This window comes from Meleagris gallopavo, chromosome 2 (genome assembly GCF_000146605.3).
Source record: "Meleagris gallopavo isolate NT-WF06-2002-E0010 breed Aviagen turkey brand Nicholas breeding stock chromosome 2, Turkey_5.1, whole genome shotgun sequence".
Taxonomy (NCBI): Eukaryota; Metazoa; Chordata; class Aves; order Galliformes; family Phasianidae; genus Meleagris; species Meleagris gallopavo.
Genome location: NC_015012.2, coordinates 365,276 through 382,479, shown reverse-complemented (window position 1 = coordinate 382,479; position 17,204 = coordinate 365,276). Strand labels below are relative to the sequence as shown.

General features: G+C 43.8%; 1 protein-coding gene across 3 annotated transcripts; it reads left to right on the top strand.

Moving 5' to 3' along the window:
• Positions 1-2,462: 2,462 nt before the first annotated feature.
• On the top strand, positions 2,463-17,197 carry LOC100545925 (GDNF-inducible zinc finger protein 1-like). Of its 3 annotated transcripts, XM_019612479.2 has the most exons (9): positions 2,476-4,464; positions 4,739-4,817; positions 8,586-8,681; positions 9,167-10,474; positions 11,947-12,885; positions 14,161-14,255; positions 14,875-15,042; positions 15,545-15,702; positions 16,843-17,197. In XM_019612479.2, exons 3-9 carry the CDS (start codon positions 8,662-8,664, stop codon positions 17,086-17,088), a joined length of 2,934 nt encoding a protein of 977 aa, XP_019468024.1. In that variant the 5' UTR covers positions 2,476-4,464; positions 4,739-4,817; positions 8,586-8,661; the 3' UTR covers positions 17,089-17,197. The 3 variants fall into 3 exon arrangements, with proteins under 3 accessions (XP_019468026.1, XP_019468024.1, XP_031408136.1); XM_019612481.2 differs by lacking the exon at positions 14,875-15,042 and having other exon boundaries at positions 2,463-4,464; XM_031552276.1 differs by lacking the exon at positions 2,476-4,464 and having other exon boundaries at positions 4,473-4,817.
• Positions 17,198-17,204: the final 7 nt, after the last annotated feature.

Below are 17,204 nucleotides of genomic sequence, written 5' to 3'. Positions count from 1 at the left end.
CTTTAGTATTGTAATACCTCGTTTTCAAGGAAAAAAAAAGAATTTTTGTCAATCCATACACTTATCAAGTGACACCAAGATCTTGGAATTTTTTTCCAGAACATACCTAGCTCCAGCTTCTTGTGACTTAAAGCAAAAGCAGTGTAAGAGGAAGTATATACGGCATCTTTGATTTGCAGCAAAATCATATGTCAGAACGTATTACGGAGAATTGCATTTGAGGCTAACCAGTGTGTACCACTGACACAGAGACCAAAAGTCTGCTGTTTGTTTCTCATTAGGACTTTGTCTGGAATTTGCGTTTGTAGACTATGCTGAAAGCTCTGTCTCCATTTTGGGGACAACACTAAGGTTTGCTGAGTGGTGGCTTGGCTCCCGTTCAGTACAGCTTCAGCTTCATCAGCTCCAAACTTGGGAAAAATGCATTTTGAAGCCCTCTCCTCCTCAAAGGCTCTGGCGGACACGTGCTTGGATTCCTCTCAATGTCACAGTCATCTGAACAGCATGGGATGAACTTGTCTCCCAAGGAAACTGTTCAAAACGGATTTTTTTTTGCCCTTTCCAGTATAATCTGATTCGTGGCTCCTTAACCACTTAACTCCTTTTTTTCCTCTCTCTCTGGCAAAGGGGCAGCTCAGCACTGATCCTGCTGACAGCTCATCCCTTAAGGACACCCTTCATGGACCTGCTCCATCCCCACACCCTGCTTGCAAAGGGGCTGGTGTTGAGTCCCAGCAAGACACAGGGTTAACTTCAGATGGCCTGGGCACTGCAGTCCTTTCATCTTGCATTCCAGGAGGCTGGGACTGTATCAGTGAGAGATCAGTTGTGCATTTCAGAATGCTGCAAATGACAAGCTGCGCTGCCGGGCTCTTCCTGAAGTCTGCAGCATCCTCTGGCGGAGCCACAAGGAAAGGATTGCTGCCCAGAGGAGAGGTGCAGTGAGGTTTTGTCTTGCATTGCCAGGGCAGGGTTTGGGGCTTCTCAAAATGTGCCCCAGTGTAAGCCATCCACAAGCACAGCTTTTAGAACAGGTCTTCTTTGGAAGAGCTGTAAGAACAGATGTTTTCTGGGAGGCTTCACACAAGCCCCAGATTTCAGGAATCACTTTGCATGACCACTCCAGCAGGTCTCGCTGTGTCAGGAGCCTGTTTCCCTTTGTGCACTTACTCTTGGGCACAGGAGCTTTCCTGTGGGCTTCAGAGAGGAAGGAACAGGTCAGCAATTAGCCTGGGATTTGGAGCACTGCATTTCCATTCCTCACTTTTCTTATCAAAGACCTCGGTGCCCAAAAGCAGGACTGGCATTCACAGCGGAGTGACCTGGCTGGCAGAAAAACTTGGGTCAGATCTGGTTCCCAACGTTTCCTCTTTTCCTGGTCTTATTCACCATGATCAAAGCCCAAGGCATTCACTCCCAGGCAAAGGAAATAGATAAAATCTGGCTTCCCAGGCTGCAGCTCTCTTCTGGACTTTGCAGTATTCTGGCTTAGAGGATGAAATTAGTTGTTGTGTCCTGTTGTATTGCAGCACCCCTGCATTGAGATCAGTCATTCCAGGAACAGGGCACTCAGGTTCAGCATCTTTCTCAGCCTGAGAGGATTCAGACACCTCCCTCCCAACTCTCAGCTGGTTTCATCCCTCCCGTTGAAACGCTCAGAAAAGAGTTCCTGATTTAGAGAGAGAGCAAATAAGCCACTTGCCCTCTCTCTTTCCTTCCAGAAAATAGGATACTTTTTAGAGATGAGGGAGACAGGGCTTGAGATTTTGCCCTAAGAAGCCATGGAGTAACTCATGAACAACATTCAAAGTGCATTTGAGCACCCAGGACATGTGGAGAGCCAAGTTCCTCTTCTCTGACCTCAGAAATACACTACTGGCAGTAGGAAATCCAGCCTGCCCTGCTTCCTGAAGGCCCTCAGCATGCAAAAGCAATGTTTGGAGAATTCCTCCAAAGGGGACCCACAAGGACTGACATGCAGCATGACCCCATACAACAGCGCTGCCAACTTTTTGCAGCAATTCACTCAAGTCTTGTGAAAGCAAGACTAAATTGGACAGGAGTCTGGCACTTCATCTTCCCTCCCAACTCCTCTGGGTGAGAACTGTTGAACAGACCAGGTTTCAGATAAAGTAAAAGCAAACACCATTCCCCTGTGCTAAGATATAGGAATATTATCCTGACATTTTAGCATGGATCACTCATATTGCTGCTCATTCTTTCTGCTCCTAGAGCTGTATCTTGACAATAGAAACATTCTCCGAATACAAACAAAATAATCAGTGATGAAAACCAAATTCGCAGTGGAAGCGCACACTCCTCAGTGGGAAATCCATCAGACGAGATTTGCCTCTTGGCCTATACAAGCCTAAGTCAGTTGAATTTCCACCGGTTATTTTTATTCTAAATATTTTTATTCTTTCTTTCCAACAGTAGTCTTGTTGCCACATAACTGTGTGAATGTTTTCTAATATTTGGCCAGTAGCCTGCTAATTACAGGATCCAGGTTCAAATTTGTGTAATAAAAGCACAGAAAATAAAGGTAAACAGCATGATAAGTCCCAGTGATGCTGGCCTCATAGCGAGATCATAAATTGCAGAATTTGTTTTACTACAAGGAATTACAATCACCATCCAACATTCTTGCAAGCTAAAGATTAAAACTTCCACTTGAGCTCACATAATAGTTTCCACAAGGAATTTATCTGCGATTTGTACTGGAAACAAGACCTGTGTGTTTTAAGTAGTTGGCAGCCCACAGAGTGAACCTGTCACATCCATCAGCTATTTAAAATCAATTCACATGATAAAGGACAGCTTGTGGAGTGCCTTTCCAGCTGACCACGTTGGGTTATGGACAAGAAGCAGTCTTGTCTTGTGGGAACAATGGCTGCAGGAGATGTAAGCCCCCTCCGAAGACCAGGTTTACCCCACAAAAGCCTATGTCCTTAAATTAGATGTACAGTCACTATAAATCTAATCGCTAGAAGTAATCAACCAATATCCATACTGAGAGATGTGGAGGCCTGGATCTAGCTGTTGGAGAAAACTACATTGTGAGATAAGACATTTATTGATGCTGAGGAACAACAATGTGAGGAGCCATTGCAACATAAGCAATTTAACTATACCCTATCTGAGATTTCTGAGTAAAAACAGGAATTCTTAGGACACAGAACTACTCGACAAAGACACATTAGCGTGGCATCTTCTGCAGCCTGTCTAAGGCTGTGTTCTCTATAACTCAGTGAGATGCATAGATGGGTCCTCCTCCAGCCCTGCTGGTGCCCAGACAGTATCAGGCAACCCAGAGCCCTTTGCAAGCCCATGGGCCATTTCAAAATCAACCACAAAGACCATTCTCTTAGTCACCGGTTTTCAGTTTCAGGTGGTTTCCCTGTTTAATGGCTCTGGCACTAATAGATTTCAATGGCAGATGCAAGTCTTTGGGATGCATTTTGAGCAAGAACCGTGAAACACTTCATTTTGCAGATAGGAAAACAGACTGGTTTTAAGTCAACTGGATGTTTTTTTCTGTGTTTTGAAAGTAGTTGAGCAAAACTTTCTTACATTAATGCATTTTTTCAACCAGCTCTTCCTAGAGAAGACATTAGAAAAACAAAGTCCTCACAGAAGCTGTTAATTTTATTGTCATCCAGCCTGGCAATGCAGAGAGACAGTAAAGCCCCAGAAACAGGCAAACAAAGTCCTGGCTTCCAGCTTGGATCTGTTTGCAGATCTGAGGCCCTGCAACCCGATCTTCTGGAAGATATCAGCAAATCCGGCTCGCTTTCTCATGGGAAAAAAAAAGCATTTTCACACAACTTGCACAAACGCACTGCCCTGAGATCTGAGATTTTCTTTTTGAGGGTCAAAAAACATCTTACAGCTGTGTATTTCCTCACCTCCCTGTCGTCTCCCCCTAGTAAGAGAAATCATCTATATGACTCTCGCAAAGCAGCCTGTCTCCAGACCAACAGAACCCCTCTCTGGGTAACATCATGGCTGCATTGCTGCAGGCAAGCAGCTCTGGGGCATAGGACAGGGCTGGCCTGGGGGCTGCGGGCATGCAGGAGGGCCGCCCGCCGTGCCTCTCCTCAGCGGGCAGCTGAGCCTGCAGCACGGGTTCTTCGCCCAGAAAGCCTGGCTTGGTTTTGTTTTTGTTATCCTTCCAACCTTTCCTCTCTCTGCCCAGCAGCCCTTTCCCTCACTGTAAGAACAGAGGCCAAAAACGGGCCTCGGAAGCGAGCAGTAGCGGGCAAACCCCCGCACCCAAGATGGCCGCCCGCTCCCTCACTCAAGATGGCAGAAAGGCTGAGCGGCTGCGGGGACGAAGCCGAGGGTGGCCATGTTGTTTTCGGGCAGGCGGGCAGGACCATTGCGGCGGAGCAGCGGGAGAAAGGTGGTTTCTCCCAGAGGCGGTGCGAGAGGAGCGCGGCAGCCGCGACCCACGCGTGGGGCACGGTAGGGTAAGGGCTGCGACCAGCCCGGCCGGGACCGAGGGGTCGGTGAGGGCAATTGGACGCACAGCCCGCCAGGGACTGCCGCGAGGGAGGGCCGAGAGCTGGCTGGGCCGCGGGCCGGGCTCGACGCCTCGTGAGGGAGCGTGGTGGAGGCGAGGCCCGGGCGCTGCGGCGAGGCTTGGGGTGTCCCGAGGCGTCCCAACCCCACGGTCTGGGCGGGTGGCCTCGATTTTCTCACAGAAAGAGCGATTTGAATTCATTTCTGGCTGTGACAGGTGTGGTGTGGGTGTTGTCGCTGCTCTGACAGCTTGCTAGACCCGGTGTGGGAATTGATTTTCCAGGTGATTAATGCAGGTGAGTAATTCCAGCACTTATTTATGCCCTCTTCATGTGCTTTTTCACTTACGGTAGTTAATTATCTTCCTGTCATTCACATTTTGTCATCACAGTCACTCTCAGAATGCTATCTGACAAAAAAAAAAAAAAAAGACAAGAAGTCTACCCACCTTCATCTTACTCAGGAAAGTTTTAGCCAAGGTATCCAGAAGTAAAACTCTCTCATGTGCTCTCATGCTGTACCAGCACTTCACAGAGGTATTTGGGCAGCTTCCGCAGAGAGAAGCTGGTCAAAGGAGTCTCATTTTCTTCTGCCAGTAGGTAAAGGGGTTCCTATATGCAAACAGCTGTCAAGATCGTAAATGATCCCTCCCGGGGAAGATAAGTTAGGGAATAAGTTCCTCTTCACTTCCCTAATTAGAAATTTAGAATTCCACTTAAAAGATTTGGGGAGACTCAAACAACCAAAGATTATGTGTATTTTGCAAAAAACAAAGCATGAAATAAATTGAGCGACATGCTTATTGAAAACTGTGGCTTCAGACCTTTCTTGTATTTTTTTTTTCCCCACAGACAGATGGAGATACTGTTACTGTCTTCACTTCAGATGAGCTATACAGTATCACATCAGTTAAAACCCTGGCCCATAAAAATTTCCAAGTAGAGGTAAACAGTGAAAGCCAAGAAACAATTCTGTTTTAGAAACACTTACTGTTGCTCTTACCAGCCCATTTTTCCTGTTTTCATTTAACTAGAGAGATACTGTTGAATGCATCATTGTAGCATTAAAAAGAAGAGGGGCACCTAACAAAACATTAATCTCTTCTTGTGAATTAGAAGCCACTACTAGGCTTTGGTTTTGAAAACAGCTGGACTTATTCCAGTGGCATTATTAGGTACTGTGATAGAATAGAAATATGCTTTGGCTTTTGTAGTGGTTCTTTAATTCTCTGGAAGTCTTGCATCCATCCAAATTCTTTGAGTCCCCAGAAGTCAGTGTCTGAAGCTAGCAACTTGCTGCCTGATCTCAGAAGTAGCCCCAAGGTAAAGCAGAATGATATTCGTTAGGGCTGTTAGCTTCTCTTGCCTTCTCATTTTTGCTACTGGTTTTGTGAACCATGAGCAGTTTTGTGTTCTGCCACTCTGCAGGGTTAAGGTTACATATATAAGGCATACGTAAGTCCTGCAGGAAAGAGAAGTGCCAATTGTTCTGAGATTTGGGCTGGCTAAAGCAAAAGGGACTGGGGAAGCTTGCTTTAGTGATGTGGCTAGGAGCCAAAGTTTGGATTATGAACACCGAGATGTTTTGTGTTCATATGTGAAGGGACCAGATTAAGCCTTATATTAATAATTATGTTACTGTTATTTTTTCTATTTGATTGTTGGCTGTTATTTCAAGCCAACATTAACTCAAAATACATGGAATGCATCCCTCTCTGATTAAATAAGGGAATGATTTACCACAGTCCTGTCACCCTTGTTCTTATTGCTTTGGGTGGGATAAATTTTCTCTTGTCAATAAGCTTTAATGACATGTAAACTGTAGAGGCTTTCTTAATCCAGTGGGGATAAGAAGCTGTTCCCTTACCCCACAAAGGAAAGCAACATATTTAAAACTCTCTACTGACAAGTTTTCAGGAAAAGAAAAAATAATAAGAAAGCAACTTAGACAGTGTTTCAATACAACTGCGGCGTTGCATTCTAATCTCTATCTCATGAAAGTAAAACGTGAGAAAACAAATTGTTCAACACTACTTGAGAAAACTCAAGTTTCCTGTCCAAGCAGTAACAAAAAGCAGACTCGTTTTCTTCCGAAGAAGCAAAAAGGTGGGAATTGATTTATTTGTGGTATTTTTTTCATTAGAAAGACATTTCAGTAAACAGTTCCCAGGCTGATTTAATCTAGAACCAGATGAACTGACGAGATCATGTTGGAACAAACCTCTCTGTTTGGCTCTGTATCAGATATAAGTGTTAGCTGAGTTCACATGTGAGCGTGTACTGAGAATTTATCTCAGATGGGGATCTTAAAAAGGAGGAGGAGAAAATTAGCACATGCTCTGCTCATTGATTTCCTTAAGCTTTACTGATCACTGAGCTTCTCAGTACTGTCAGCTCTGCTCGGACATGAGGAATGATGTTGTGCTGGAGAACACTGAGAAGGGCAAGTCAGGGAACAGATTAGGTGGTAGCTTTTTGAGTTTTGGGCTAAGTATAGGCATTACCCTCTGGATCTGCACTTCTTCCTGCAGCTTGCAAGCACTCCCTGTTTCTTTTGCAGCGAAAATATTTAGTAGTAATAGTATTTCAGCAGGTTGCAAAAATCGTGGTCAACACAAGGTGCAAAACAGTGCTCAGTGCATTCACTAAGACTGTCCTCACTGTTCAGAATTCGTAAGGCAGAGAAAATGTTAATTAGATGTTTGGAGGAATCTGGATATAAGTAGTCCTTTTCTGATACAATTTAGTTGATGCTATTTTGCGCATCCCTGCACAATTTCCAGTTTGAGTGGTCCCTTTAACACCTGTTTTGTCTTTACTCATTCTTTTGGCTACTTCTCCAAAGTATTTCTCTTTTAGTAATGTTTGTTTGTTTTCTTTGAGTAAGCATCTTTGAAGTGGCAGACAGGGGAGGTGGCAAGTTCTGCACCAGCTGAGCAGGAAGGCTGAGATCCCAAGCAGTCCCACTTATTTGGGTGGGATTTCTCAACAAGAGCTCATAGGAGGGAGGACTCGGGATCAAACTCCTAACTGAGACAGTTATTGAGGTTTTGCATAACTCACACTTACAGACATTTAGTGTCTAGTAGAAATCTCCCTTGTTTCCTAAGAACATTACAATACACATTCCCGTGACTCTTAATGGCACCTGAAACCTGTAAGTGCAGTTTTAAAATGTTATTTGGGATGTCACAAGTTACGAAGCACGCCTTACAGATTAGAAGATGATTATCCTCTGCGGTGCTTGCTGCAGTAGCTTGTAATAGGAAGTATTCTCAAAGCTATCTCTTAAGCTTGCTATTCAAAGCTGTTCTCTCTAGGCTTTGTATTGTATTCAACTTCCTAGTGCCGTATGTTGAAGACACATTCGTCTTCTTAATCAGACAGTTTATATCTGCCAGGGATGTATTTAATGTAATGTCAAACATAATTCAGATGAGGAGTGAAAGCAAGCACAGCAAGCCAACCCTAAGCAGAGTCTTTCAGCAACAGCAAGCTACTTTGTCTGTTTATTTTGGCCTAACGTTCCTCCCTTGGTGACAGATCTGTTGCAAATGTGCTAAATAACAGGCATTTAGAAACTATGTTGTATCAGGAATATAAGCTTAGAATATCGGATTGTATCAGATCACATATTATAGGAGCATCTAAAGGTTTCAGTATGGGTGTCAGCAATGCTGCTGTGCTTTATGGGCGAGGGTAAATGAGACTTCTTGTTCCAGAGTTATAGGTGTCGTATATGGGTTGAGATAGGAAAGCCAGAGTGCTCTCAGGCATGAGGTTTACTGTAATGATGCGTAGCATCTGTCCCTAGAGCTGATGGGAAAGTTCAAATTGTTCTTTGTGAAATCACCAAGATGTCAGAAAACTTCTGACCTTGCTGTTTGATGACAGAGAAGGAGCAAGCTGTTTGGAAATATTTTCCAAATAAAATACTACTGCCTCCTCAGAGGAAAAAGAAAAGTATATATTTCCAGATACATAATTTGTCCCTGTACATTTTCTGCATTTCTTTAAGTGCCTGAGTACAATATAAGCTTACTAATTCTCATTTTTAACCACCAGGTCTGATTGCTTATTTGAAGGGGAGTGAAACAGAATCAAAATTGATTGAGGTCCAGAGATTTCTGCCCTGCTTTGGATGAGGGGCTGCCTGTCACAGTGAGTAGAGCCTGGTGTGGGATTGTCAAAACACTGGTTTTTGCTTTACCACCAGCCTGGAAACAACTGGAAGTAACCTGCTATACTTTGGTTCCCCCATTGATACAACAGGCATGGGGAAGGTTGCTTAGTTTTACTGTGAATCGCTGTGACCTCTGATGTTGAAAAGTGCTTATATGAAGTGTCATGTTATTATGTTACTCACAGTTTGTTACTGTTACCATCTGTACTCCAGAATATTGGCTCTGAAGGATTATACTAGAGAGTAAATCTAAATCTGTGACTGCAATAAACCGTAATCTGTGTTTGCTGATGACAGTTGCATTGACAGAAGTAACCTTGAGGGCTTTAGTACATCTTGTAAATTGGGAATTGGGACACAGCACTTCACTGAGCTTTTTACATAAGTGACTAATATTGTATGTGAATGAAGAGGTAATTCGTGGAAGAACAAGCATTCAAACATCTGTGTATTTTTCTGGCAGGATGGAGAAGAAGAAAATTCTAATGAAATCCAAGGTTGCAGCTCCTAATCTCCTGAGGGCACTTCATTCTCTGTATCAGTTTGGTCATCTCTGTGACGTGACAGTGCACACGCAGCATCTAGGAATTCAAGAGGAGTTTCTGGTTCACAAAGCTGTCTTGGCAGCTTCCAGCAACTATTTTAAGGGGCTTTTCCTGCATGATGAGATGCTGGACACCAAGAATTGCACAGTGACTCTGCAAGACATTTACACAGAAGAGTTCACCTCCTTTCTGGAATTCGTCTATACTGCAGAAGTAGAGATTGAAGCAGGAAAACTGCAACGAATGAAAGAAATAGCAGAAAGGCTTGAGTGCAAGGACTTGCTCGACATTTGTGAAGAAGTGAGAGCAGAGGGAAAGAAGGGTTTAGATTTGAGCCTCCATCTGAAAGGTCAGCTGTGTGAAAATGGTGTGCCACAGTGGCCTCGCATCCAGCAAGAGGAGGACTGCAAACTGAGTAGCTGTTCCCAAGCAGTGGCAGTACCCATGCAGAGGAAACTCTGGGAGAGGCAAAAGCGTAACAAGTTGCTGGCTGGTTATGAACTCATTGGAGGCCAACCAGCAAATCTGGAGCAAGAGGGCACTGCTTTTCCACAAGAAAAATCTAGGACAGCAAAGCTACCCAAATGTGACAGAACAGATAACAGAGGCAGACTTGGCATGGATGTCATTAGTCTGGAGCAGAGGAATACTCATTCTCCCGTGAGTCAGACTGGGTCAAAGGAAGCCTGTGTAGTAGTTAGGGATATGCTGTCTGAGCAGTGGGAAGGTGGAAACAGTTTAATTTCTGATCTTAGCAGTAAAACCAAGCGTAGGAGATCACTGCGGCGTGTGGCAAAAGTCTTGCCAGAGATTGCATGTGAGAAGTGCAATGAATCATTCCACGTTATCAAGCAGTACCAGTTGCATATGGAGCTCAAGCATGGTGTTAATCTGTCTGTCAAGTACAGCTGCAACATGTGCGAGCAGCTCTTCTCCAGCCACCAGAACCTGAAGCAGCATTGCCTCACTGTTCACAGTGCTGAACGGGGCTTCTCTTGCATGTTTTGTGACAAGAGGTTTAAGCATCAGAAGGACAGAAATGATCATATCCAGAGGGTGCACGAGAAGCAGAGGGATCCGCAGGCATGCCCGTACTGCGACAAGGTCATCAGCTCCAAGTGTGGCCTGACAGTTCACATCCGAACACACACAGGAGAGAAACCTTATAAATGTGAGCGCTGCCCTGCCAGCTTTGCTCAGAGGTCTGCTTACAAGACTCATGTAAGGTACAGCATTCTGTGTTTGTGTGTATGAGTTCTCACTTGTTTGTGAGCGGCAGGGTAGAAGCATTTCTGAAGTCCTAAAAGCTTCACTTGGAGAATTCCTTGGACTTGATCTGACGGGTGTTGAAATCTGCACGGATTTTTTTCAGGTTACTTCATCAAGTTCTTAGTCTGAATTGAGGTTTCCCAAACTGGGAATTCAGGCAAGCATTTCCTGTTGAATCAAAGAGGTCTTGTGCAGAAAGCTCAGACTTTGATATTAAAATTGGAATCCCAAAAGAATCGACATCTGTTTAAAACGCATGTGAAAATATCTTTCCTCTTTCTTGAAATATACGTCAGTGCTTTCTTGATTCTTAATAATACATCCAATAAATGCTAATAATAATAATTCACTCTAAAAGGAAGATTTAGAGTTCTAAATTATATAAAAATACCATCAAGTCAATTAAGAATGTGGTGAAATGGAGAAAGCAGGGAGAGGGCAGTAGCTACACCAGGTAACTGTAGACATATAAAATATTGGAAGTTGTTCTGTGTTGTTCTTCTGCACTTCTGCTCTGTGCTTTTCAGAGGACAACCAAGTTGGCACTGTGCTTTATATTTTGAATTATGTTTAATAGTGAGGGCAATACAGATTGTGTGCGTTAATCTCTGAGAAAAAATGTTGTGTTTAAACATATTAGCATTTTAGACATAGGCTAGGATTGGTAGACTCTTTCCTTGTGGGCACACTTTCTGCTAACTCGTGTTGAATCTTGATTTCAGGGAAACTGGCCATAGGGCCTGCTCTTCTCCAAGGCAGGAGGGCTGTTACAACCTGGGCTTGTTATTTATTGATTTTTAATAATCAAAGGTCCGCGAGGAGGACATCGAGCTGTATTTGAGTAAGAAAATGCATCTGTTGATTCTCACGTTTCTGTGTTTGTAAGCCAAGTCCATAAGGGGCCTGTAAAAGCTGTTCAGTGCATTCATGTGCTCTAAGGTTCTCTGCTGTACTGATGTTATTTCTGGCAGATGTGTGTTTGATTTGCTTTTAAAACCTTTGCAGTTAATTTTCCACACCCTGACTAGCGATAAGGAGAATTAACAGTTGCAATTGACAACTTGCAAGGGGTTCTGTTCCGTTTTTCATATATTTAATCTGTATTTCCCTTGGTTTAAGTCCTTCATTTCTTACACTGTCCACTGTTGTCTTGGAGTAAAATATACAGTCCATCTTTTGGTTGTGGCCAGGTGACAAGTATGTATACCTCAGAGACTCTGTCCTTGATGGGCTCAGATATTTTAGTTTTCTTTAACTGCCTGGTCTAGCTCCATGCAAAATTTCCCTGGTTGGCACTGTAATTATGCTGTATGTTCTTTAAATGGTGTGAAGAACAGCTAAAAGGAGAGAGCTCCTTTAAGATAAACATGCCTGAATTGAAACAATTGAACCTATTAAAGTTGTTCCCCATGTTTGTTTGTTTTAACAGAAAAATCCATGAATCTGGGCAAGAGAGGAAACTTATGCCAGTTTACTGGATGGTAGTTCCACCTACTCACAGACCAAATGCAGCGAGCTGTGACAAAGATAGCGATAGGGAGATATGGGATGGGATGCCAGAGGCTGTGCTAGAAAGGGGTGCAATGCACAAAGAGTCTGCAAGTCGTGAGGAAGAGCCTGCAAGGCCAGCTGTTACACAGGCAGACTGTAGTGAACTGCAAGAAGAACGGAAGGAGAAACGTGCAGAAGCTCAAAGAGGAATGGAAACACTGAGTGAAGAAGGGAATGAAGCTGAAGGTGGGAAAAGTGTGAAGGGAGAGGAAGAGGGAGATTTTGAAGCAGAGTATTCAGATGTTGAAGATACTAGAGATAATGATGAAGCCTTTACTGAGGAAGATGATGAGGATGATGAGTGCTCCAATGAAAAAGCTGCTGAAGAACGTGAATCAGCTGAAGAATTTAAAGTAAAGAAGGTAAATAAAAGTGGGGTGAATAAGAAATCCACCTATGTAATAAGATGCAATAAGTGTAACGAGCAGTTTGTTTCCCGGAAAAAGTATGTGGATCACTGCAGAGATATCCACCAGTGCTTGCCTGGGAAAGTTTATCAGTGTGACATCTGCAGCAAGTCGTTTGCTAGTTACAACAGCTGGAAGGAGCACCGAGCATGCGTCCACACTGATGAAAGGCAGTTTGCCTGCAGCCTTTGCAGTGCTACTTTTAAAAGAAAGAGAGATGTGAGGACACATTATGTGCGGAAGCATGAAGGCAGAGTCAAACGCCCTCTCTGCTCTGTCTGTGGGAAGATCCTCAGCTCCCGAACAGCGCTAGTGTTTCACATGCGGACACATACAGGAGAAAAACCTTATGAATGTGGCATTTGTCATTCAAAATTTGCTCAGCCATCACAGCTTAAGATCCATACCAGGTCAGCCTACGGTACTGCTTCTCCCGTTATCGTTTCCCGCATGCCCCATGTACTTCAGCACTTCTTTTTCCTCTCATCTCCCAGTTCTGAGTCATTCTCCTTGGTGTCTTTATGACAGGAGTGCTGGGATGTGATGTGATACGTGATATCTGTGATTAATTCTTCTGTGTAAAGGCTTTGTCTGCAGCTGGTCATTGCATAAGTTTTGGTTGGGATTTTGAAACAGGTGCTCTGTCCAAACCTACAAGCAAAAGCTAGTCATTTGAAACAGACTTCAAAATAAGATGATGGCCCTCACTGATGAGAAATAGGCTGAAAAATGAGCAAAGGACTCCAGAGTTCAAGATGAAAAGACCTTCCTGTGTGACTCTGAGCAAGTCATTTGGTGTGGGATTCCATTTCTTCTACACAATACAAAAGCTGGACTCCTCATTTGGGCTCCCTCTGTAGTCAGCAGAGCTAGATGGATGAATTGCTCTCTAGTGGTATCTGTGTTAAATGCTTCCTCCCCAAGAGACAGTGAATCATGCCATGGAATGTCCCATCTTTCCTAACAGTGAGCCTAGCAGATAGTTTGTAGGTCTAGAGGGCTAAACTAGGAGAGAGAAATTCCATCCTTCTAGACTGTAGACCCAGATGATGGGGTCAGTAGGTCTTTTCTGTCTATTGAGTGTTCTTACAATGATTTTAAAAATTGTGAGGTATGCTGATTCTGGAGCAGTAAAACGTTTGAATATCTGTGTCAGCAGAGCCAACACTGTTTTGTCACAGTGGCTTGTGGGATTTGTGTTGGGTAACTGGCTGTCTCATATGTGCAGCATTTTTCCTGACAACTCAGAGTTAGGTGTGATTTTCCAAATTGTGCTGTTTGGGTTGGAATAAGGAAGGATCAAATGTTAAGATCAGACATCAGGATCCCTGCCTCAGACTTCTTTGATTTGAGCTAGTTTAAAGTCGGGTGTCTGGCATGTGTTTGGAAACACTGCTTGCCTGACTTTCTTCAGTGCCTTTTGGCTTTTGCAGGCCAGGGGATGTAGGGCTGAGGAGTTATGGAAGCTGAGAATGTGGCCTACACTGTCTCAAGATCTGCTGCTGGCATTGTGCTGGAGGCAATTTGCATGTGAACTGCAGCAGCATGTCATCTTTCCTGCTTTCTCCCTTCCAGTGTTGCACTATAAACATAACCTGTTAAAAAAAAAAAAAGAAGAGAGATATACTTTTTAAAGTACAAGAGCTATGTTATTAATAGTCTTTTGTGTGTTTTGCTTCATTTAGATCCCATACAGGGGAAAAACCATATGTTTGTGAGGACTGTGGTGCTTGCTTTGCTGATAAAGGCAAACTCACTGGCCACAAAAGGACACACACAGGTAAGCATTAAATACTTCTGTTCCTTCCATCGCCTCCCATTGCTGCCTGATAAGAATTAGTGGGGATTTGGAAGTGAACACTTCTTTTTCTAACTCACAGAAGGGTTCCAGGAGGGAACTACCAGAGATAGAGAGATACTTGAAAAGTCACTTTGAAGCACAAAAATGGATGAGTAGGGGTGATTCTGGAGTCTTGTGGAATGAAATTATGATAAAGGGTTAAGTGAGAGAGTAAGGTCACATGTACAGAGAATATACAGAGAACCAAGGGACGAAGATACGTGGAAATCAAATAACCAAAAGATAAAAATTATGAAGTTATGAAGTATGGTAGTTCCAGGAAAAAAAAAAACAAAAACATTTGAGCAAATGAAAGGCATCAGGAAGATGGTGCCCTGGTCAATCTAATTTAGTACTTGATGTAATGGTTGGCAACTCTGCCTGTGGCGAGGGGTTTGGAAGTTGGTGATCCTTGAGGTCCCTTCTAATCCAAGCCATTTTGTGATTCTATGAAGATAAACATAGAGAAGGGAATTTTTCCCAACTCAGAGTCAGAAAGGAGTTGTGGGTAGGTGAAAGCTTCTGCAAGAATTCAGAGTGCCTTTTCCTCCTTACACAGGTGAGCGTCTCTTTAAGTGTGATGTGTGTGGAAAACATTTTGCCACCAATGAATATTTAAAATGCCATAAACGATGCCACATGGGTGCTAAGCCGTACAAGTGCGAGGTTTGTGGGAAGACGTTTGGATTGAGAGCCTCACTAGCTCAGCACAGTAATGTCCACGCAGGTAATGAAACAAACAAATTGGGGCTGAGAAAATAAACTGCACTGGAAGTTGAGATCTGAAATATTTTACAGTTTGGATGGTGACATGTTATTCCAAAACCACTTTTATAAGCTCCTTGAGTTAGGTGGTGAGGAGACGCAGGGCTGCTACTGATCCTGACTTGTTAAATGGGGCAAGGTACCATCTTATATCAAGTGACACTTGTCCAGAAGAGTGAGGTGTATTGTGTGCTGCTGGAGGACGTTGGAGTGACTGTTATTAGTGCTGCTATTCCCCTTGCAAGATCAGGGTGCTGTTCTTGGGCTTTCCATCACAGCCAGGGAAGACTTGAGAACATTTATCACCTAACCTTAGAAGCCAGGGCCCCAAGCACATTCCTCCTAGATACACAGCTTTATCCCGACGTTCGTCTTTTCAAACTTCCATACGCTTTTTGTCAGCTGAAACTGGAGCCAAAAGAAACTGCCTTCAAAGCCACTGATTGCTGTTCTTTGCCGTTTAGAGACCCGTCCGTATTTCTGTGAACAGTGTGGAAAAACATTCACCCAGCAGGGCGCTCTCCGGCGCCATCAGCGTATTCACACTGGGGAGAAGCCCTACAAGTGCAGAGCATGTGAGAGAAGTTTCACAGACATGTCCACCCTGCGGAGACACGTGTCGGTATGCCAACCCCATGTAGCTTACACACAGGAGGGAGACTGATTTTTTTTTTTTATGTGGGCAGATGAGACATAAGAGGGAATGGTTTTAAACTAAAAGAGGGGAGATTTAGATATTAGAATGATTTTTTTTATTACTCGGATGGTGAGGCCCTGGCACAGGCTGCCCAGAGAAACTGTGGATGCCCCATCTTAGCCACGTTTGATGAAGCCTTGGACAACCTGATCTAGGAGGGCAACCAGCCCATAGCAGGGGCATTGGAACTAGATGGGCTTTCTGTCCAACCCGAGTAATTCCAGGATTCTGTGAACCCTCAAACCCTTGTGGGAGTCAGGCTGTGCTGGTGAGTCTTAGCTACTGAGAGAAGTTTCATGGCCTACTGGAGGTTCACAACGTTGCTTGAGTTCTGGTCTTTATTTTTAAAAACTGTGGAAGAATAAAGGTTAGGGTTAGGAAATGGACATAGCATGTACATGGCTTTTAAAAATGTATTTCTGCAGTGTGCAGAATTTTCTCCTATCTAGCAGCACAGCAGCTCCCACTGCTGGCTGCCAAATCAGTCATCTTCCAAATAGCTGTATTGTCTTCAAAAGGAAAATGTGATCTTAAGAGAAATAAGGAGGGACAGTGGTTATTTAATATACTTATATTAAGTATCTTAATTATTTCAATAACTAATTTTTTTTAAAAGGAGAAGTATTCTAGGTTGTACTACTACACTCGCAGTGTTTTAAGCCTCTAGCATGATGGTTTATAACATCCCCATGAGTATGGTTTTACACATTTCTGGAGTTGTGATGCACTGAAAAAATTGACTGCCAAAATTGTCCGTGTTCAGAGACCTCTATACCCTCAGAGTGACTGCTGAGGGAGAGCATAAGGTGTTTTTTTATAAGTGTAATGTTTGCCTACGTGCTAAACATCCAGTTTCTTTTGGAAGCGCTCTCTGGCAGAAAATCAGTGCAGAGTTGGCAAAAACAGCTCTGTTCTCATGCTGCAAATCCAGCTTTTGCTGCGCACACATTAGCACATTTAGCACAGTGAGCAAACCTCACTGCTGTGCGATGTCACACTGAATTCAGTGTTTGGCAGCGGCTGCTGGAAGATCTCACATGTCGTTGTCCTCCCTTTTTTCTTTAGATTCATGACCGAAACGCTCACTGGAGAAGCTTCTTAATAGATCTCACAACCAAAAAAAACCACAACTGGTCCAAAATAGAGACATTCTCGGGAGCCTGTATGGGCGAAGACTCGGTACCAGAAATTTGGTCAGTTGACCGAGGTAAACTTTATAAACCAGAGAGCGTCGTTCTTAAACAAGTACAGCATGTGCCACCTAGCGTTAGCAGCACAGAAGGCACCGACCGCCCCGTCCTGTGCCTGTAACGCCCGTGTCACCGGGAAGCCGTGCGGGCAGGAAGGCTTCACGAGGCGTGCTGCAGGTATTTGGGCCGGGTAGGTTTTAGCTCTGCGTACAGCTTCATTTTTATTTTTATTTATTA